The 23307-nt window shown below is 42.0% G+C and overlaps 2 protein-coding genes across 4 annotated transcripts; both read right to left on the bottom strand.

Annotated features, from left to right (window-relative positions):
- Positions 1-343: 343 nt before the first annotated feature.
- On the bottom strand, positions 344-9489 carry LOC112240888 (ras-related protein Rab-19). Of its 2 annotated transcripts, none has more exons than XM_024409109.2 (4): positions 8952-9489; positions 8556-8785; positions 4055-4238; positions 344-3785 (listed from the first exon to the last, which is right to left on the bottom strand). In XM_024409109.2, the coding sequence occupies exons 1-4, from the start codon at positions 9097-9099 to the stop codon at positions 3502-3504; spliced, it is 846 nt and encodes a 281-aa protein (XP_024264877.2). In that variant the 5' UTR covers positions 9100-9489; the 3' UTR covers positions 344-3501. The 2 variants fall into 2 exon arrangements, with proteins under 2 accessions (XP_024264877.2, XP_024264878.2); XM_024409110.2 differs by having other exon boundaries at positions 8882-9095.
- Positions 9490-11048: 1559 nt separating this feature from the next.
- Positions 11049-20394, bottom strand: LOC112240889 (tetraspanin-8-like). 2 transcript variants are annotated; one of them, XM_042315516.1, is made up of 9 exons: positions 20146-20394; positions 18254-18319; positions 17865-17981; positions 17501-17575; positions 16307-16402; positions 15956-16054; positions 15470-15580; positions 14799-14882; positions 11049-11629 (listed from the first exon to the last, which is right to left on the bottom strand). In XM_042315516.1, exons 1-9 carry the CDS (start codon positions 20203-20205, stop codon positions 11501-11503), a joined length of 837 nt encoding a protein of 278 aa, XP_042171450.1. In that variant the 5' UTR covers positions 20206-20394; the 3' UTR covers positions 11049-11500. The 2 variants fall into 2 exon arrangements, with proteins under 2 accessions (XP_042171450.1, XP_042171451.1); XM_042315517.1 differs by lacking the exon at positions 14799-14882 and having other exon boundaries at positions 20146-20387.
- Positions 20395-23307: the final 2913 nt, after the last annotated feature.

The raw sequence follows: 23307 nt of genomic DNA, 5'->3' as shown, positions 1-23307 counted from the left end.
ATAGCAAGTCTAGGAGTTACAGTATCCAGGCAGAAATACTGTGGCTGTTTTCAATGATGCTTCACTTGACTCATAATAATGGAGCTGCTTCTTTCTGTCTTCTTCTGATGCTCAGAAGTGGATAAGTGAATGCAGGTCTACTACGCCCTCTAGTGGTAGCCAGATGGTTACAACGTTTTTCGGTGTCTTTTACCAAAGTGGACACACGTCCGTATTCTCCTTACTGACACACAGGTATCGTACTTTTCCAAAGGCCCAACTTGAAGAGGCCGTAGTGCAACACTTAGTTCAAACTGAACCTCAACCCTTTTCCTTGACGAATAACCACAATCATCTTTTACAATCTATTTTTTTGTTGTTGATTTTATTTGATCTTTGAGAAACAATACAAAAGATACAAAATACATCATACAAACATCAACGACATCACACCTTCCCAGACCCACTAGCTTCCCTTATCACTTTCTGCCACATGGCCTCAAATTAAAATCTTATTGAATGTCTATAACAATAGTATAACGTATGACCATTGACCAATGACTGTCACATATTAGGCAACATTGTACATAAATCATCACAAATTAAAATGTCTCTCGAGACGTCAGTAGAACGTCACTGATGTGCACATTTTTTCTAATACAATACCACAGCTTGCTCTGTGTGAGTAAGTTGGTGGGAGTCACACTATAGGCAATGTGCAGGCTCTGTTCAGGCTCTGTAGGCTTTCAGCAACAACATGGATGGCAGCAGGTGGAACAGTAATGTAGTGTTTCATCCACCGCTCCAGTCCACCCCCCCTGGGACACTCACAAGGTCACAGTGTCATAGATCCACTGGTCCAGTCCACCCCCCCCTGGGACAATCACAAGGTCACAGTGTCATAGATCCACTGCCCCAGTCCACTCCCCCGGGACACTCACAAGGTCACAGTGTCATAGATCCACTGCCCCAGTCCACTCCCCCCGGGGACACTCACAAGGTCACAGTGTCATAGATCCACTGCCCCAGTCCACTCCCCCGGGACACTCACAAGGTCACAGTGTCATAGATCCACTGCCCCAGTCCACTCCCCCGGGACACTCACAAGGTCACAGTGTCATAGATCCACTGCCCCAGTCCACTCCCCCAGGGACACTCACAAGGTCACAGTGTCATAGATCCACTGCCCCAGTCCACTCCCCCGGGACACTCACAAGGTCACAGTGTCATAGATCCACTGCCCCAGTCCACTCCCCGGGACACTCACAAGGTCACAGTGTCATAGATCCACTGCCCCAGTCCACTCCCCCTGGGACACTCACAAGGTCACAGTGTCATAGATCCACTGCCCCAGTCCACTCCCCCGGGACACTCACAGTGTCATAGATCCACTGCCCCAGTCCACCCCCCTCACAGGGACACTCACAAGGTCACAGTGTCATAGATCCACTGGCATAGCACACACACACACACACACACACACACACACACACACACACACACACACACACACACACACACACACACACACACACACACACACACACACACATATATATATTTTTTTTTCTTTCTCAAATCTTCTAAATACTCTCAATATTATTAATTTCCATGTCGGCTCTATGCCTGGAAATGCCCTGTCCTGAGCAAAGGATCCCAATTTCAAACTCCCCAAAATTATTTTTTTATAAAAATAAAAAATGGTAATAATGGATATTAACTGAAACGCAATCTTATGTAGTTTTATGCAAGAGCCCTCTGTGACTTAAATGTAACATATTTTAACCAAAATTCATATTCTATCGTAATCTAACGAAAAGGGGTCCTTATGGCATAGCTGACCCTACTCAATCCTGATTCTTTTGAGATTTTAGACTAATCTGACGGAGTTCACCAAATCTCAGTTTCGAGTGAAATATTCTTTAAATTAGGTTTTAGAGTCATAAAGCAACTGAGTAAAACATAATTGCTACTGTGTATACCACTTGAATTAAGCATACATTTTTGTCCACTCTGTTAGGCATCAATTTTTGTCCTCTCTGTTAGGCATCCATTTTTGTCCTCTCTGTTAGGCATCCATTTTTGTCCTCTCTGTTAGGCATCCATTTTTGTCCTCTCTGTTAGGCATCCATTTTTGTCCTCTCTGTTAGGCATCCATTTTTGTCCTCTCTGTTAGGCATCCATTTTTGTCCTCTCTGTTAGGCATCCATTTTTGTCCTCTCTGTTAGGCATCCATTTTTGTCCTCTCTGTTAGGCATCAACTCTGTCAGGTCTAACGTCAACTCCGTCAGAGTGCTGAAATGAATCATTTTCCATATTTTACAAATGTTTGTATTGAACTTGTATTTTTAGATGCAGTATCAGTGTGTGTTGCCAACTACATCAGTGGCTTGTCAACTCCGTTACTGATGGCTGACCACCCTTAAGATTTTGTTGTCAATATTCAGACAAAATATGTTAATTGTTCTGCAACAGATGGTTAAACAATTCTAATATTTGCTATGTTAGACCTGGGGGTGATGTTAGTTTTAAAAATGTTGTTTTAGGTCTTAAATCCAGAAAACTAAACAAAAAGACGTTTGGAGATTTGTATTACATATTTGAATAATCTAATGTGAAACAATCCAAGGCTGTTTTAAACACTTAATAATTGTAAATTAAAATGCCTTTTATAGTGTCTGACGGAGTTGACAGAAATCCAGTTAGTTGCATTTGATGATTTATTAAAAATGTCATTAGGAAGTTATTCATTTACATGGTGTGATAGCTGATACTTTGGTCGATCAAAATATATATTTCACATTTTGTTAATATTAAGACCAATATTCATGGGAAAAAGTTGAGATTGTCCCGTCTTTCAAGAATCCCTGAGAACTAAAACAGCAACATGTCCTCTCAGCAGAATATGGAAAAGAGCATGAGATCAGCTATAAAAATGCTACTTAGCATTTTTTAAATTAAATTGCCCGTATCTTGTGGGGGTCGGGGGTTTGAGAAACTGAGCTACACCACTACATAGGTCATAGGTCAATAGTACCTAAAGTCACACATACAAAAGGAGTGCATTCTGCCTGTAACGGTCTCAGCTTCCCCTATTCCAGGGTTCCCCAGGTGGCGGCCCGCGGGTGGGTTTTATTTATTATATATATATATTTCTTTGTGGAATTGTTATTGTTGGACATTAAAGATTGTTGAAACACCAGGAAATCAGCTCCAAGTGATTTTAATTGAAGAAATCTGTTCCCATCTATTCCCACGCATAATGGAGAGACGTGTGAACGAGGTTTGAAATGATTATGTTTCGTCAAACTATATCGGTTTGGGCTTCTTGCGGTCAATTTGTGGTTTACAAATGAATTGTAATTGTGTTCCGGCCCCTCGACCATCCGTTCCAGAAAATATTGTCCCGCGGCTGAATCTAGTTGATGATCCCTGCCTTATTCTGTCCTCTTCCAGGTAACACAGTGGCACACGCAGGTACCCATTCTTACACTCCCTCTGTTGTCCTTCCTCCTCTCTATGTCAGCAACACGTCTTCCTGTCTGTGATCACCGCTGGCCCGTTGATTGGTCGTGAGTTGGCTCGGAGCAGGACGCGGGGCGAGTCATTGTTGCTAGGGGCCTGTTTCCGGACGGCAGTGCCGTTGCGCGCCAGCAGCTCGCGGGCCATCATCATGAAGGCATCGTCCACATTCTGGGCCTCCTTAGCTGAGGTCTCTAACGCTGCCAGGATGCCTCTCTCCTCAGCCATACAGCATGCCTCCTGGAACAACACCTGACGCTCAGACTCCAGGTCAGACTTGTTACCTGGGAAGGAGAGAAATAGGTGTTTCAAGTTTTGTTTTTAGAACTGATTTGTCAAAAACACATTGATTTGACCTTTATTTGAATAGGAAGGGGTCAGGGGTTAAAGAATTTTAAAGGTTTGAACCTCTTTTCTGAGAGAGGCCCAGATTTTTTTTTGTTTCAAATCTTTACATCTCAATTATAGAAATACAAAAGATAGAACAAACGTTTCAATTCAAAACAATGGCCCATGCCACATAGCATCAGCAAATATTTTTGCTCCCACTCACCAATGAGACAGAGCACTACATTGGCCGCGCCGTACAGCTCCACCTCCCTGATCCAATTGGACACGGAGTCAAAGGTTCCGTGGCGTGTGATGTCATAGGCGATCATGGCGCCGTGGGCGCTGCGGTAGTAACTCTGGGTGATGGTCCGGAAACGCTCCTGTCCAGCCGTGTCCCATACCTGCATCTGTTTTACACAGACACACACGGAATTAGATAAATATCTCACACACAAACACAATGATCCCACAGTCTAATATACTCCTGGAGGGAACAATACAAAACAATGATCTCACAGTCTAATATACTCCTGGAGGGAACAATACAAAACAATGATCTCACAGTCTACTATTCTCCTGGAGGGAACAATACAAAACAATGATCTCACAGTCTACTATTCTCCTGGAGGGAACAATACAAACACAATGATCCCACAGTCTACTATTCTCCTGGAGGGAACAATACAAAACTCTGTGAAGGCAGCACTACTGAAATGACACCTTAACAAAATGATGATGTACTCTGTAAATGTTAAAAAAAGGCTGCAATATGCCACTGTGTGTCTCAGGTATCTCCTTCAGCCTCCGCCTGATCTGCTCCTCTCTTCATGTTAGCATAGCAACAACTGCCATAGCAACCTGACACACCTGGCACCAGAGTTCCTAAACTCTTAAATCCTTTCATCTCCTAATCATCCACACAACATGTACACAAGCACAGGAGAACATGTAGTTTTTATATGCTTCCAAAAGCTACTGTAGGGATGATCTGTTTCGATTCATATGTGCTGTAGTTCTAATGCAGTAAACATGTCTCTGCCACTGGCTTTGGGAGGGATAGCTTATATACAGTATTTGTGCAGTGATGTACAGGGGATTTCCACTGGCTTTGGGAGGGATAGCTTATATACAGTATGTGTGCAGTGATGTACAGGGGATTTCCACTGGCTTTGGGAGGGATAGCTTATATACAGTATGTGTGCAGTGATGTACAGGGGATTTCCACTGGCTTTGGGAGGGATAGCTTATATACAGTATGTGTGCAGTGATGTACAGGGGATTTCCACTGGCTTTGGGAGTGATAGCTTATATACAGTATGTGTGCAGTGATGTACAGGGGATTTCCACTGGCTTTGGGAGGGATAGCTTATATACAGTATGTGTGCAGTGATGTACACCACTGGCTGGATGGTTCCACCTTGAATATGTGGACATCTATATATACAGTATGTGTGCAGTGATGTACAGGGGATTTCCACTGGCTTTGGGAAACATATACAGTATTTGTGCAGTGATGTACAGGGGATTTCCACTGGCTTTGGGAGTGATAGCTTATATACAGTATGTGTGCAGTGATGTACAGGGGATTTCCACTGGCTTTGGGAGGGATAGCTTATATACAGTATGTGTGCAGTGATGTACAGGGGAATTCCACTGGCTTTGGGAGGGATAGCTTATATACAGTATGTGTGCAGTGATGTACAGGGGATTTCCACTGGCTTTGGGAGTGATGGCTTTATACAGTATGTGTGCAGTGATGTACAGGTCATTTCCACCATGGCTTTGGGAGGGCTAGCCTTATCTACAGTATGGTGCAGTGATGTACAGGGGATTTCCACTGGCTTTGGGAGGGATAGCTTATATACAGTATGATCATCCCTAAAGCCAACACCTGATTTGATTCCACTGGCTTTGGGAGTGATAGCTTATATAGTATGTGTGCAGTGATGTACAGGGGATTTCCACTGGCTTTGGGAGTTTTATCTTATATACAGTATGTGTGCAGTGATGTACAGGGGATTTCCACGGGTTCCTGTGTTGTGACATACCTCTATAGGGAGGGAAGCAAATTTTCACCCTGCATCCCATACTGCCTTTATTTAGAGCACTGCCTGGCAGCAAGAGCACAGCCTGGAGCATGACACAGCCTGATCATTTATCACAGCCTGTGTTAAGAGCACAGCCTGGAGCAAGAGCACTGCCTGGAGCAAGAGCACAGCCTGGAGCAAGAGCACAGCCTGGAGCAAGAGCACTGCCTGGAGCAAGATTCACAGCCTGTAACTCTGGAGCAAGAGCACAGCCTGGAGCAAGGCACAGCCTGGAGCAAGAGCACTTGCCTGGAGCAACTGGCCTACCTGGTTAAATAAAGGTGAAATTAAAAAAATTTAAAAAGAGCACAGCCTGGAGCAATGAGTAAACATGTCCTGCCACTGGCTTTGGGAGTGATAGCTTATATACAGTATGTGTGCAGTGATGTACAGGGGATTTCCACTGGCTTTGGGAGTGATAGCTTATATACAGTATGTGTGCAGTGATGTACAGGGGATTTCCACGGGTTCCTGTGTTTAACAGTGACACACCTCTATAGGGAGGGAAGCAAAACACCCTGCAACTCCATTTCTGCCTGGAGCAAGAGCACTGCCTGGAGCAAGAGCACAGCCTGGAGCAAGAGCACAGCCTGGAGCAAGAGCACAGCCTGGAGCAAGAGCACAGCCTGGAGCAAGAGCACTGCCTGGAGCAAGAGCACAGCCTGGAGCAAGAGCACAGCCTGGAGCAAGAGCACAGCCTGGAGCAAGAGCACTGCCTGGAGCAAGAGCACTGCCTGGAGCAAGAGCACTGCCTGGAGCAAGAGCACAGCCTGGAGCAAGAGCACTGCCTGGAGCAAGAGCACTGCCTGGAGCAAGAGCACTGCCTGGAGCAAGAGCACTGCCTGGAGCAAGAGCACTGCTGTTGTCATGCAAAGTGACTAAAGAAACTAAATACAACTCTTTATAGCAGAATAATATCCATGTTCCTGTCAGTAAATACAACTCTTTACAGCAGAATAATATCCATGTTCCTGTCAGTAAATACAACTCTTTATAGCAGAATAATATCCATGTTCCTGTCAGTAAATACAACTCTTTACAGCAGAATAATATCCATGTTCCTGTCAGTAAATAGTACAAGCAGACTGAATAAATGCTGTTTGCATTGATCTCTGTCTCTTTGTGTGTTACAATTGTCACGTGGAGTTATGTGTGGGTAGAGGGATAGCAACAATGGTCTAGTGTTGTCATCATGCATGATTTGCATACATTCTGATGTGCGGTCAGTTGAGGCAACAAGGCCCTATTCACACAGAGTGGCCATAAACCAAATGGCACCCTATTTCCTATATAGTGCACTACTTTCGACCAGAGACATGGGCCCTGGTCAAAAGTAGTGCACTAGATAAGGAATAGGGTGTGCTCTGGGACAGAGCCCCAGACTAAGATACATTCTGAAGCCATCCACTTGCCTGCTCTTCCTTCCTTCCTGTGTCAAAGGTCAGTTGGTTGAGGATACGGTCAGTAGCACAGAATGAAATAGAACCCATTCTAGAATGAAGAAGGTATATGACACACAGTAGGCCCGTCTAGTAATAATGTTACTTTACCTCTTAAACAAAAAGGTGCTATCTACAACCGAAAATGGTTATTTGTCTGTCCCCATAGAGCCCTATTTGGTTCTTTCCACAGAGGGTTCTACATGGAACCAAAAAGGGTTCTCCTACGGGGACAGTGGAAGAATACTTTTGTGACCCATTTTTCTAAGAGTGGTTGGTAAGAGGAAGAGACCGCACCATAAATACCTTCCTATCGCCTCTCTTGTCTGGCAGGTTTGGGGAACAATACAGTTAGCAGGTGTTGGTAGAGTAGGGAGGGAGGGGCCCTCCAGCTACAAAATCATTTCAACCTAAAGTATCTCTAAAGTATTTAAACCTACACTCTTACAAAAAAGGGTTCCAAAAGAGTTCTTCGGCTGACCCATAGGAGAACCCTTTCTGATTCCAGTTAGAACCGTTTTGGGCTCCAGGTAGAACTATCTGGAGAAAGGGATCTACATGGAACACAAAGCATTCTATCTGCAACCAAAAAGCCTTTAAGGTTCTAGAATCTAGATAGCAAACAAAATGATAAGAGTGTAGCCAGTCCCTCATAGAGGTTTCCTATTCAAGCATACAGTAGTTTGACCTCAATAGGTACTTAAGGCTTACTCTCACTTTTCTCATTGAAGTTTAAAAACAAATACTGATGTTTTTGGTCAGGGAAGAGAAAGAGGAATGACTGATGTGTTGTAGGAGAACCAGAAAGGCGAGTCCCTCATGAAATGCTGGTCCAACTTGTATTAAGTGTCAACTTAATTAAGGCTTGCAAAGCCTTCTTGACAGTATCACAAGACAACAGCTGTGTTTTACACCAACCACCCCAATGGCCTCCAAACTGAAGTATTCAGACAGCAACTAATCTGATCATCAGGCAACACTTTGACATTTCAGTTATACGTTATGTGTATAGTCAACAACAGAAGATGTGTTGTAGACATTAAACTATCAACAAACTACCCAACTGCAGCTCTGTTGCTATGCAACAGCTTGCTGGAGTGACAGTGACTGTAGGGTTAGGTTTAGGCTGACTTTCACTGAACCCTTTTAGTTCTATAAAGCACCATTTCTCCTAAAGGTTTGAGGCTGACTTCCTTACCTTAATTTTCTTGCCCTCGATGTCCACTGTCCGCACGGTGAAGTCCACTCCTATGGTGTTCTGTTGCCTCTCTGAGAACTGTCCTGACTTGAAGCTCTGGACCACGCAGGTCTTGCCCACGTTAGAATCTCCAATCAGTATGATCTTAAACAGGAAATCAAAGGATTCGTCCTGCTGCTCCACTCCTCCAGTTGGCTGTTGCATCGTGAAGAGGAGTGGGCTGTCTGGGCCTGGGAGCCACACCAAGACACTGACTTAGTGTCACGTCACAATGCTATGACTATGTTATAACTGTGGTATAAGCAAGTGAGTGATGTCTGCCTTACAATGCTATCCCCTGATGGTTGTTGCTAGGTTATAATCCCAGATGACCTAGGGTCTCTTGTTGACTTGTACCTGTCGCTTCGTGACTTCTAAATCCTCCTAGGCCGGAGAAGGTTCTTCCATATACAGTAGCTTCAGTACTGTAGTAGGTCACAGCACAAGTGTGGAAAATAGCATTCTTTAGTTGATCAGGTTTGATACAGGATTTCCTTCTGGCCATATAACCACCTCAGAGCTGAGAACGGAGCACAGGTCTTTCAGTCAGGCCCAGAATGTTCCCTCCAATCAGGCCTCTCTCCGCACCGTACATCCACCAGTTGAGGATAACAGCGGCTCAATTCTCCAGGAAGAAAGCATTCCCTTTCTGCTCCCGACCAGCCTCCTCTCAGGTGTTGCCCCAGTTCATTTCCAACGGCAACAGAGTGCACTGAACAGCCAATAGTAAGCACTACTCTTCCACACAGAATAAGAAACAGATTGAGTCTCCTTTACACGGTCAAAAGAGCTGCCTTCTTTCTCCTCCAGATTGTCTTTGTTAGTGGATGTTACTTTCTCTTCCTCCATCCACCTGTTGCCTTCCCGCTCTCATTAGGTTTTTCCGTCTCTTTCTACCAATGTAATCCCGCCCTACCTGCTAATCGTCACGTGAGCTCCCACCTGTGGTATTGTGGGAAATGTAGTGTTTCAGTTCTCATTGACATTGCTCCCAAAACCTGGATACAATCTGTTAAAAATATTTTGTTTAAACACTTTCCAAATTAAATAGATACCAAAATAGATACTTAAACAGAAATACCGTTTTGATTTATTATAATTATATATCATATTATTATTGTCTTTAACTGTGAGAAAAACAACTTTCAGTATTTATGGAAACTCTGCCTCACATTCTATTCAATGTTGGAACTCAGAACTGTAAAGCAGTTGTTTTGAATTAAACATTCTATTCAAATGACTAGCATCTTCCAGAACACTTAAATCAAAACATTCTCCACCACAACATAACTCCGGCTTGTGGATTGGTGGAGCAATGGCTTGGCTACCTTTTCAGAGTCTTGGGGACAGTGACAGAGAGTACGAGATGACGAGTGTTGATCTCCAGGGGGAGAAAAGGAAAGAGTTTCGGAGAAAAAGAAAACATCAAAATAAAATGAAAGAAAACGTAAAAGTAGAAGAAAATTAATTTCAGAAAAAGAGGGAACAGATGGATGAAGAGGAGAATAAATAGGGGGAACTGGATGAGAAAGGCTGGAGCTTGCAGTAGACCAGGCAAGACAAGCAGCGAGGGAGTGTGATCCAATCAGATCTGTGATACAGAAAGAGACTGAGAGAATCAGGAAGAGAAAACGCTGGAGTACCAGCTATAGCTGGAGAACCGTCAGGAAGTATCAGGGGCCCTTCTTTGCCTGGGAACCAGTCTGTTTGTGCCATCATGCCTCTGCTTGTCATGCCAAACACATGATAACACAAACAGATCTGGGAACGGGCTAGGCCCCTCTCTCTAGGATGTGTGCATCTAACTAACTTGAGTTAATATCTACTGCCCTCCTGTGATTTTACAGTGCAATGCAGGTCATTTGGGGAGCCATGACAATGGAACCACAGCATCGCAGCACGTTGCCAAGGAAACTTCTGCCACACAGGCAAATAGAACAAAGTAGTTTATTGAATTAACGTAAAATGATATTATGAGTATGTACTACAGTAGCCTGGGTGCCAGTCTGTTGAGTGAACATTCCACCCCATGTACTCCGTGTCACATGCCAAATGTTTAGCATGACAAGGAGTGGCAAGGAGTGGAATGATAGCTAAACAGACTGGTACCCGGGCTACAACCACTGCTCTAATATCATACAGTTTAGAGTCCTTCATTACGTATTCATTGTTTTAATCAACTTTTCCCCCTGTGTCAGACTGTATTCAGTGGGAAGAAAGAGAAAGACAAGTTGAAGAAACAAGAGAAGGAGGAAGAGGACACGAGAGAACAGGATGAAAAGAGGAGGAGGAGAGAACAGGATGAAAAGAGGAGGAGGAGAGAACAGGATGAAAAGAGGAGGAGGATGAGAGGAGAGAACAGGATGAAGAGGAAGAGAGGATGAGAGGAGAGAACAGGAGGAAAAGAGGAATATTTTTAAGAGATGTTGGTTGTCGAATAAAAGGACCATAATGTTAAAAGATGCTTGTCCCTTTATTCAAGACACTGTAACCAACACTTAGGCACTTCAACGGTTAAATGGTTACCAATTATTTACAACAGAAAAACAAACCACAGGTTTTACAGAACCTTTGACAGCCAATAAGAAGACTCTTGCTGGCAGTCAGATGGATAATCAGTTGAACAGTAATACTTTGGACAACACAGTAGAGATGTCTAATAATGTCCCAAGTTGTCCTTTCAAGTGTGTTATGAGTATGTATATGGATGCATTGCTAACCTGATCCCAGATATGTTTGTGGTCTGGCCAATGACAACTCCATTGCTGTCATTGCCAAGCCAACTCTTTGTCACCCATTGTCATGTTTGGCTTGACACAAATGAGTGACAGGAGTTGTCATGATGACAAACAGACTGGCACTCAGACTAGTGCATTGAGTCTCCTTCATAAGAGGACCATTTCATTTCAGACACTCTCTGCTGTGTCACACAGCTCCCTGTATTGAGGTGGTTGAGAGGTGAAGATCACAGGTGGCACATCAACCTTTCTCCTCATCTGGCAGAGTATTGTGATGGCCAGGACAACTCCAACATCCTGAGGACCAGACACACAGTAACGGTTCAGTCAGGATTGACGGAGCAGGTGACCAGATGCTGAGTGTGATAGATGATGGTTCAATCTAATAGGCCTACACTCAAAACCTATGGTAAAAAAAAAGTATGGAACAGCGTTTGGTTCAATTAAGTTTTAAATTCATGTAGAGTCAATTGAAATTCACTTCCTGATTTGAAAAATCCACATAAAAAACTATGGACAATTTTCAATTTGTGCATTGAATTTCAATTGACTGTATTTAAAAAAAAACTGAATTGACTGCAACCCTGGAAAGGTTAAATACACGGCCGGCCCACTGATTGACGAGGGCGGCATTTTCTGAGCTAAACTGCTAAGACCCACCTCCAACAACAACACATAGAACCTCACATAATTCTGCCCCAAAACAATCTCAACCAGTGGCATATGGGCTTTTTATGTGAGCGCTGATGTCACCCTTTGAGAAGCAGTCCCCACATTGTCAAAGGTGCTAAATGATTTGTTTGTCCATCCCCCAGAGTGCAGTTGGAGAGACGCATCTCTGATCACTCAACATACCGGCAAAAAATGATCTAACATAAATAATGTAGTAGATTTAGGATATGTAAGAAAGAGTATGTGACCTTTTCTGTAGCCTACAGGCTGGAGATAAAATGTAATGAGACTTTTTACATCATGCAGCTTTCTCCAATCAAATAGCCTGACCTAAACGGAGGTCAATCAAATAGCCTCACCTAAAACGGAGGTCAATCAAATAGCCTCACCTAAAACGGAGGTCAATCAAATAGCCTGACCTTAACGGAGGTCTATCAAATAGAACATTTGCTGTCATTATAACAAACATGTCCTAAAACCAGGACAGGTCAAAGTAAAATGAATAATCACAGCTGTTTTCCAGGAGTTTCATCCCGTTGTCATGATCAGTGGTTTCAAGTTGGTATCTGTCCAGTTTTGACAAGCTGATCAGTGAAAAATAAAATATTTGCAATGTAAAAATATAGCAAATAGGCTCCTGAGAACTCCTGATAAAGTTGGGTAGCTGATATTCAGGGCTTAAATTGCCAAATTGATTAGTCACAGGAATCAGGACTAATAAAGCCAATGTAACGGCCGGTTTTCCAAAGGTGGTCCTACCACATGGATGGTCCTACCACATGGATGGGCATTCATACAATTCCATTGCGGGCAACATGGTAAGCTACACCCCACACCCCAGTAAGCCCAAGACAACATATTTTAGATGTATTTTTTTGGTCCTGTTCGGATGTCGTTTTTATGCGTTTTACAAAACGGTAGGCTTACCACATACGATGCATTCAGAGAGTATTCAGACCATTTGACTTTTTCAAAATGTTATGTTACAGCCTTATTCAAAAAAATGATTAAATTGTTTTTTCCCCTCAATCTACACACAATATCCCATAAAGACAAAGCAAAAACAATTTTTGAAAATGTTCCTAATTTATTAAAAATAAAAAACTGAATGAACACATTTCCATAGGTATCCAGACCCTTTACTCAGTACTTTGTTGAATCACCTTTGGCAGTAATTACAGTCTCAAGTCTTCTTGGATATAACACTACAATATTTGGGGAGTTTCTCCCATTCTTCTCTGCAGATCCTCTCAAGCTCTGTCAGGTTGGATAGCGCTGCACAGCTATTTTCCGGCCTCTCCAGAGATGTTAGATCGGGTTCATGTCTGAGCTCTGGCTGGGCCACTCGAGGACATTCAGAGACTTGTCCCAAAGCCACTCCTGCGTTGTCTTGGCTGTGTGCTTAGGCTCGTTGTCCTGTTGGAAGCTAAACCTTGGCCCCAGTCGGAGGTCCTGAGCGTTATGGAGCAGATTTTCATCAAGGATCCCTCTGTACTTTGCTCCGTTCATCTTTCCCTCGATCCTGACTAGTCTCCCAGTTCCCGCCACTGAAAAACATCCCCACAGCATGATGCTGCCACTGCCATGCTTCACCGTAGGGATGATGCCAGGTTTCCTCCAGACGTGATGCTTGGCATTCAGGCCATAGAGTTCAATCTTAATTTTATCAGACCAGATAATCTTGTTTCTCATGGTAAGAGTCCTTTAGATGCCTTTTGGCAAACTCCAAACGGAAGTCTGGCCACTATCATAAAGGCCTGATTGGTGGAGTGCTGCAGATGGTTATCCTTCTGAAAGGTTTTCCCATTTCCACAGAGGGACTCTGTAGGTCTGTCAGAGTGACCATTGTGTTCTTGGTCACTTCCCTGACCTAAGCCCTTCTTCCCCAATTACTCAGTTTGGCCGGGCGGCTCTAGGAAGTGTCTTGGTGGTTCCACACTTCTTCCATTTAAGAATGATGGACGCCATTGTGTCCTTGAATGGACCAGACCTGTGCCTCAACATTATATAGACAGGTCTGTGCCTTTCTTAATCATGTCCAAGCAATTGAATTTACCACCGATGGACTCCAATCAAGTTGTAGAAACATATCAAGGATGATCAATGGAAACAGCATGCACTTGAGCTCAATTTTGAGTCTTAAAGCAAGAGGTCTGAATAGTTATGTAAATAAGGTATCTGTTTTTTATTTTAATACATTTGCTAAAATAAAAAATAAAACATGTTTTCTGGGGTATTGTGTGTAGATTGATGAGGATTTCTTTTTTTATTTAATCCATTTTAGAATAATGCTGTAACGTAATTTTTTGGGGAAAAAGTTTAGGGGTCTGAATACTTTCCGAATGCACTGTAGATGGGCATTCATAACATTCCATTTCAGGCCAAACTGTCGGCTACACTTCAGGTGACACCTTTTGTACAACTTTTTTTGCGGCAGTTCAGGACCGGCCTTGATTTCCACATCCAACAGACATTTGTTTTGGTCCGGACCAAATCTGAACCAATCATGTTTGGTTCAGATTTTGTCCGGTCTGGACCAGCCTTAATTTTGCCCAAACATAGATGTCTAGAAATGACTTATTCTCAACTTTCATTCAGAACCAACAATGTGCATGATTTCAACATCTGTAAAATACACATCTTCAACTTTCATTCATCTGTCTTTCAGACGTCATTTTGCTTACGGGACTATTCTAGTTTTGCGGGGTTGGTATTTTTTAGTCTTGCCTATGGAGGCAGAATGGCAAGGCTCGGCCCTAGTTAAATAGTACAGAAATATATTAGAAATACATACCCATAATGCTGTCAGTGCTACTAATGTTCCTATTCCCAGGCTGATTGCATTGCTCTCGACAGAGATCAGGATGGGAAGACATGGCTGAAAATGGACAATTAAGAGTTTGTCATTTTGTGTGAAAAACAAGAGTATACAGCTCTGTATTATATCAGAACTTAAACAAACCTCATTGATACAATAAACTGAGTACTGTACAAGTCATCTCTATGGAGCCAACTAGCAGTATGACATTCTAGTGGATACACAGCTGCCAGCAAAACACTTGGAGCAAAATTACGAGCAAAACAGTTTAGTTGCACCCTCTTGACAGCAGATACATTTTTTAAAATTGTGTAATTCTACGCATTTTAACTTGGGGTGTAGAGAAAATGTTGCCGTTTTAAAGCAAGTTCGCTGCAATTCTACACATTTTGCCATGGGGTGGTGAGAAATGTATGCCGTTTTTAACATGACATCATAGTGAGACTGACTAACCACATCAACGAGGGCCCCATGGGTAGTAATTTGACCATGATAACAAGTTTAGATAACTGTCTGCTAATCTAATTTAGCAATCTAAAAAATATTATCTGACATGGGTTAGGGCTAGTTAGGGCTAGTAGATCTGAGGGCCTTCAAAATGGCCACCAGTTGCCCATCCCTGGTGAAGTGGAATGACATGATTGTACCTCTTTATATACCAGCATGTGTTCATCCATTAATCCCTTGTGGTCATCATCCTCAGACAGATCACTGTTGGGATAGTGAATAACAAATCTTGTATTGTTACCAGGAGCAACCTGAAATAGAATGTGACAAGGTTTAAAACAGTGCTTTACTTTAGCTGCATGATTTCTTACTAGGCTGCAGCATGGCATCCATTATGTGTCTGGTCCAAATGTGTTCTATGGTTTCTGTTGGTCTTTTACAGTATTGTCATGTACATCTTCCTCAGTTTATTTATGGTCGTCTTGTCACTGTCCTTATCGTCTCTTTTTTACATTTTGTTTTAAAAACACATTTTAAAAGATAGAATAAAAAATGTATTGCTCTTACCAAAAGACATAACAGATTTATTTAACACAGACTGACACACTGAATCAGATCCTCCTCAGCATACAAATAACAACATCATCAATAACAACAAGATAACTTATTTAACGCAGCAGACTCACACATGTAAAGTCTGTTGAGTCCTCATCAGAACAGAGACAGGAGAGGGGGATGTCTGTGCCCCAGTCTTGGTAGCCTTGTACGAGCCCACAGCATTTTAACTGAAAGTGAAGGAAACAGCACAACAGCACAACAGACATTTTAAAAACAATTAGGCAAACAATTACCATATATAGTTAAGGCCTGGAGAAACCTCCAATGAAAGTGTTTTTAGTCCAGGCCTTGGTTTACATAATATGTACAACCGTCCCTAAAGACACACACACATTGAATTGGCACTCTGGGACTTTGAATTGGCACATTGAATTGGCACAAGCAGAGACAATAAGAAGCATTAAATGAAGGTGACTTACGTTAGTCTGCATGTTGTATAGCCCTTCTAAATCAGTTTGATTCGCTCCACTCAGAGGCATCATCGCTAGATGTTCCTCTCTGGTTAACTCCTCCATCTTGAAATGAATCAAGTTAACATTGAGTGTTAAAGTCACAGCTGAAACCTATAATCAGCTCTGAATTTGAAAAGGACAGATACAGACATTGAATTATCAAGAATAAGATGCATTGCACCATCATACAATAACTTCTCAAATATATTTTTACCAGAACAGCAAACAAACATTGCCTCAAGGTTGAATTAGAAAATGAAGATATATACAGGTAACTGCCAAAACTAATGGAAACCCCTGAGTAAATGAGGGACATGGAGTATATTGAAAGCAGGTGCTTCCACACAGGTGTGGTTCCTGAGTTAATTAAGCAATTAATATCCCATCATGCTTTGGGTCATGTACAGTATGAAAATGATTTTGGCTACCATGGCTACTTCCCCATGGCTAGGGCTCCCGAGTGGTGCAGCGGTCTAAGGTACTGCATCGCAGTGCTAGGGGGATCACTACAGACCCGGGTTCGATCCCGGGCTGTATCATAACCGGCCGTGATCGGGAGTCCCATTGGCCCCGCGTTGTCTAGGTTAGGGGAGGGTTTGACCAGGGGGGCTTTACAAGTAGGCCGTCATTGTAAATAAGAATGTGTTCTTAACTGACTTGCCTAGTTAAATAAAGGTTAAAAAAGGTTAAATAAAGGTTAAATAAAATAAAAAAGGATGATATGCTGCCATCCAAAGGGTATGAGTGGTCACTGAATAGTTTGATGAGCATGGAAACGATCGATGTAAAACCATTTGCCATTGCTGTCTCAGTCACAAGATCTCAACCCAATTGAACACTTATGTGAGATTCTGAAGCAGCTCCTGAGACTGCGTTTTCTATCAACAAAACACCAAATTATGGAATTCATTGTGAAAGAATGGTCTCGCATCACTCCAATAGACTTCTAGACACTTGTAGAATCTATGACAAGGTGCAGTAAAGCTGTTCTGGCTCGTGGTGCCCCAACGCCCTATTAAACCACTTTATGTTGGTGTTTTCCATTATTTTGGCAGTTACCTGTGTGTGTGTATATATATAGACTACTGTACCTCGTGTTTCCTTTATTTTGACAGTTACCTGTGTATGTATATATATATATATATATATAGACTACTGTACCTCGTGTTTGCTTTGATATCCATTCACGCACTCCACAAACAGGTATAGGCTGGCCAATGACATACCTACAGAAAACTACACACACATATTGGAGTTGTCAAGCAAAATCACTACTTAAGGTTCATTCAAACTTATCACGCTTTAAGGGAAACATGTCATGGGGAAAGTGTTGACTGGTTTCAGTTGAGTTGTATGGCATGCCATTACCTATCAGAAAGGAACAGTTTGCAGCAGAGAAGTCAAGTCAGTAGCCAGATCCCAGACCTGTTTGTGCTATATAGCCAACTCCTATGATAATTATCCAAGACAAACAAACAGATCTGGGATCAGGCTAACACTTTGAGACAGGTCTTAGCAAGCTTACCAGAACCACAGCCCATTTCTTCTCCTTCCGAGCGCCATAGACCCCAAAGATTGACAGGACCAGGGTTGCTGCTTCTAGGACATACAGAACTACTATCCCAGGCAGAATATCCTCTATCTATGCATAGGAAGACAAGCCAGACTAATGATATGGCAACTGTGGGTTTATAATCATAATATTACAATGATACTGCTGGATTCTAGCCTGGTCTCAGATCTGTTTATGCTGTATAGCCAACTCCTATGGTTGTTGTCATGCTAGACACTGTAGGAGTTGGAAAGACAGCACAAACAGATCTGGAACCAGGCTAGATGGACACAGAATTATTATAATGAAATCAATATGATATAATAAGTAAATGTAATAGGAGCTATAAAAATAACAATTACTTCTTCTGATTGGTGGAAGTGCCCATGTCCAAATAATGTGATGGCCAGCAAGAGGGTGCTGATGATCTGAAGAGAATACAACACATGATACAATCATTACAATGTACAGGGTATTATACTGGGAATTCTACTGATAATGCACAGTAAAGGTTGATACAGCCATTACAATGTACAGGGTATTATACTGGGAATTCTACTGATAATGCACAGTAAAGGTTGATACAGCCATTACAATGTACAGGGTATTATACTGGGAATTCTACTGATAATGCACAGTAAAGGTTGATACAGTCATTACAATGTACAGGGTATTATACTGGGAATTCTACTGATAATGCACAGTAAAGGTTGATACAGTCATTACAATGTACAGGGTATTATACTGGGAATTCTACTGATAATGCACAGTAAATACAGTCATTACAATGTTGATAATGCAGTCATTACAATGTACAGGGTATTATACTGGGAATTCTACTGATAATGCACAGTAAAGGTTGATACAGTCATTACAATGTACAGGGTATTATACTGGGAATTCTACTGATAATGCACAGTAAAGGTTGATACAGTCATTACAATGTACAGGGTATTATACTGGGAATTCTACTGATAATGCACAGTAAAGGTTGATACAGTCATTACAATGTACAGGGTATTATTACTGGGAATTCTACTGATAATGCACAGTAAAGGTTGATACAGTCATTACAATGTACAGGGTATTATTCTGAGAATTCTACTGATAATGCACAGTAAAGGTTGATACAGTCATTACAATGTACAGGGTATTATTCTGAGAATTCTACTGATAATGCACAGTAAAGGTTGATACAGTCATTACAATGTACAGGGTATTATACTGGGAATTCTACTGATAATGCACAGTAAAGGTTGATACAGTCATTACAATGTACAGGGTATTATTCTGAGAATTCTACTGATAATGCACAGTAAAGGTTGATACAGTCATTACAATGTACAGGGTATTATTCTGAGAATTCTACTGATAATGCACAGTAAAGGTTGATACAATCATTACAATGTACAGGGTATTATTCTGAGAATTCTACTGATAATGCACAGTAAAGGTTGATACAATCATTACAATGTACAGGGTATTATTCTGAGAATTCTACTGATAATGCACAGTAAAGGTTGATACCATCATTACAATGTACAGGGTATTATTCCGAGAATTCTACTGATAATGCACAGTAAAGGTTGATTACAATCAAGGTTGATGCACCATCTACAAATGGTTTGTAAGCAGACAGTAAATTGTATTTACATATATTATACCTAATTTATAAATAGACTAAGAAATTATACATTATTAAGAAATGAATAGCTGAAATATTTACTTAGTCAGCTGGTTATAAAAATCGAATATCAGTTATTGACTATCCTAATATTCTGACAAATACGTGATAACTAAGGTCAGTAGGTCTATTTGAAGATGAGAATAAACATAACTAAAAAATGTAAGATATTTAGCAGTTAATAAACAAATAGGGGCCAAATTAAAAGGCTGAAAAATAAATAAGTAAGCTGAACACACCCACAAGCCAAAGCTAAAAACGTGTTCCAGTGAAAGATTAAAGCCCAGCAGCCCAACTGCAACATTAAATACAACATTTTTATTTAATTTTAGTGCTTGTCTTGATACTGCACTACAAAACAATCGGCTCATTATTGTTGACGAAAGCGGCACCACTCTTTATTCCGTCCCGTGTAAACTGCAACTCTCACTGCTTGCGTTGAAGTTACAAAAATAACCAGCAATAATGTAAACAAATAATGTCGTATTAAAAAACGTGTATCGACAGCCATAATTGGCAACATGCTCCTATAAAAAAAACGGGTTTATCTACTCGAATACGATCACTTACACAGATCAAGACACAGACGAAAATGAACGTCCGTTTTACGCAGATATGTATTCTTCCCATTTCTATATTTGGTTATAATAAAAACAACAGTTTGGATAAGCAGTTCACTTCAGAGTTGGTCTTGCTGAAGCCCAAGCTCTTTATGTCCAGAAAATAGATTGTCCGATTCCTTTAACTGTTTCTTCTTCTTCTCAACATGAGAGTGTGTTGACATGCTGCTGAATGGTGTTTTGTGTTATGGGAGGGACTAGCCCGCATGAACGCAACGCCCCATGAACTTGACTTATATTGTCTTTAAATGGGCTCTCCCGGAAGTTAGAGAGAGATGTGCAACCACAGCAGTAAGATTTGTGGCCAGTTGCCCTGAGAAAACGGTAACAAGTGGAGTACAAACAACATTGTAAATATTGATCTGTTTATTGTCTGCCCTCCTATTGGTTGTCTTGGCAGAACAAAGCATCTCCTGTGTGAATCCAGAGTTCCAGTCCAGAGCAAGGAGGCCTGAGTGAACATGAAATCACATAATCAGCCATTTCTGGACAACTATGGAATCACCACTTGCGTCCAAAATGGCACCCTATTCCCTAGTGCTCTATAGGCCCTGGTCAAAAAGTAGTGCACTATATAGGGAATAGAGTGCTATTTGAGAAGCAACCCCATTGGGTCTCTAGGAATCCAGAGAAGGGCCAGGTGTTAAGCAATGTCAATGTCAATGCAACCCCGCAAAACATCTGGAGCACATTATGTACAGAGGAAGATAGTAATGGAAAAGACTCAAGCATATGATAGTAACGGAACAGACTCAAGCATATGATAGCAATGGAACAGACTCAAGCATATGATAGCAATGGAACAGACTCAAGCATATGATAGCAATGGAACAGACTCAAGCATATGATAGCAATGGAACAGATTCAAGAATATGATAGCAATGGAACAGACTCAAGCATATGATAGCAATGGAACAGACTCAAGCATATGATAGCAATGGAACAGACTCAAGCATATGATAGCAATGGAACAGACTCAAGCATATGATAGCAATGGAACAGACTGAAGCATATGATAGTAATGGAACCGACTCAAGAATATTCCCCATTCACAGGAAAAGGATGTACAAATGAAGGATTTGATTTTTTATTTATTTTATTTCACTTTTATTTAACCAGGTAGGTTAGTTGAGAACAAGTTCTCATTTGCAACTGCAACCTGGCCAAGATAAAGCATAGAAATTCGACACATACAACAACACAGAGTTACACATGGAATAAACAAAACATAGTCAATAATACAGTAGAACAAAAGAAAACAAAAAGTCTATATACAGTGAGTGCAAATGAGGTGAGGTAAGATAAGGGAGTTAAGGCAATAAATAAACCATGGTGGCAAAATAATTACAATATAGAAATTAAACACTGGAATGGTAGATGTGCAGAAGATGGATGTGCAAGTAGAGATACTGGGGTGCAAAGGAGCAAGATAAATAAATAAATACAGTATGGGGATGAGGTAGGTAGATAGATGGGCTGTTTACAGATGGGCTATGTACAGGTGCAGTGATCTTTAAGCTGCTCTGATGGTGGTGCTGGTGCTTAAAGCAGGTGAGGGAGATATGAGTCTCCAGCTTCAGTGATTTTTGCAGTTTGTTCCAGTCATTGGCAGCAGAGAACTGGAAGGAAAGATGACCAAAGGAAGAATTGGCTTTGGGGGTGACCAGTGAGACATACCTGCTGGAGCACGTGCTACGAGTCGGTGCTGCTATGGTGACTTGTGAGCTGAGATAAGGCGTGGCTTTACCTAGCAGTGACTTGTAGATAACCTGTAGCCAGTGGGTTTGGCGACGAGTATGAAGCGAGGGCCAACCAACGAGGATAGGGGTGCATACTTATTTTACAGTAGGTTTGAAATGCTGGAGAGTAACTGTTCCTTTCTGGGTAACAGATTAATTCAACAACTACGTAACTGAGCACATACAGTATGTCCAGTTGTTTCCTGTGAGGTCTTGATTGTCAACATGACACTCAACACTGAAGAGGGTCTTGCTTTGGAAACATCCTTCCTAATTCACATTAGTAATCACTGAAATAACACATCTACGGTAAATTGTCTGAAGCTATCACCACTCCACTTATGATAACACTGGTTACTCGAAGCCAATGAATGGAGGATGGAAGGAAGCGTGGATTGTGTTATAGTTGGAAATGTCCCAAGTGTTTACCCGTGACAGGCCCCGTAGTACTAACTGTCACCACTAGAGGGGGTGTGTAGACGGTGACGGCTGTGTTTGGTGCTGTGTTTACATCTGCGTGCTGTTGACGTGGAAGAGACACAGAAGAAAGATGGCGGCGCCCTCTGCAGAGCAGCAAAACGGCCAAAGTGATGAATCTGATCTACAAAGCCCTATATCGACAAATGATGAAGACTCCGAAACAGGATTGGGTGATGGAGCTCTCCCCGTCTATCTTGTCGACTTGATAGAGAAAGAAATCGGAGTGGATCTGAAGTCGCTGAAGAAAGTTAGCGCGCTCCTGGAGAAACTGACCATGGGAAAAAATAGTTGCTGGAAGAGCAGGTAGTTAAGTACCAAGCTAGCTAGTTAACTTTGCACACTCAAATAAGCTTTAAGTGCTGTATCAGTTATTGAATTAAAATAATAGAATAGTTCATTCTATTTCGTTGCAGGCCACTGACACGGCCTGCAACGAAAACATGCGGTCTCTCCTTCACTGCAGCCGTAGTGAGTAAGACATTTAAACGTGTTAACCCTCGCAAGGCTGCAGGCCCAGACGGCATCCCCAGCCGCGCCCTCAGAGCATGCGCAGACCAGCTGGCCGGTGTGTTTACGGACATATTCAATCAATCCCTATACCAGTCTGCTGTTCCCACATGCTTCAAGAGGGCCACCATTGTTCCTGTTCCCAAGAAAGCTAAGGTAACTGAGCTAAACGACTACCGCCCCGTAGCACTCACATCCGTCATCATGAAGTGCTTTGAGAGACTAGTCAAGGACCATATCACCTCCACCCTACCTGACACCCTAGACCCACTCCAATTTGCTTACCGCCCAAATAGGTCCACAGACGATGCAATCTCAACCACACTGCACACTGCCCTAACCCATCTGGACAAGAGGAATACCTATGTGAGAATGCTGTTCATCGA

This window comes from Oncorhynchus tshawytscha, unplaced genomic scaffold (genome assembly GCF_018296145.1).
Source record: "Oncorhynchus tshawytscha isolate Ot180627B unplaced genomic scaffold, Otsh_v2.0 Un_contig_6710_pilon_pilon, whole genome shotgun sequence".
Lineage (NCBI taxonomy): Eukaryota > Metazoa > Chordata > Actinopteri > Salmoniformes > Salmonidae > Oncorhynchus > Oncorhynchus tshawytscha.
The sequence above is the reverse complement of the archived record's forward strand: the minus strand, read 5'-3'. Positions and strand labels throughout refer to the sequence as shown.

Excerpts from the sequence above, each read along its gene's own strand:
- LOC112240888 (XM_024409109.2), bottom strand. The coding sequence starts at position 9,099 with ATGGCCAGAAGGAAATCCTGTATCAAACCTGATCAACTAAAGAATGCT. Across the intron at positions 8,786-8,951 it reads TAGAAGTCACGAAGCGACAG|GCCCAGACAGCCCACTCCTC; the intron begins GTACAAGTCAAC and ends TGTGGCTCCCAG. Across the intron at positions 3,786-4,054 it reads TGTAGTGCTCTGTCTCATTG|GTAACAAGTCTGACCTGGAG; the intron begins GTGAGTGGGAGC and ends TCTCCTTCCCAG.
- LOC112240889 (XM_042315516.1), bottom strand. The coding sequence starts at position 20,205 with ATGGGAAGAATACATATCTGCGTAAAACGGACGTTCATTTTCGTCTGT. Across the intron at positions 17,982-18,253 it reads ACTTCCACCAATCAGAAGAA|ATAGAGGATATTCTGCCTGG; the intron begins GTAATTGTTATT and ends TCCTATGCATAG. Across the intron at positions 15,581-15,955 it reads ACTCAACAGACTTTACATGT|GTTGCTCCTGGTAACAATAC; the intron begins GTGAGTCTGCTG and ends ATTCTATTTCAG.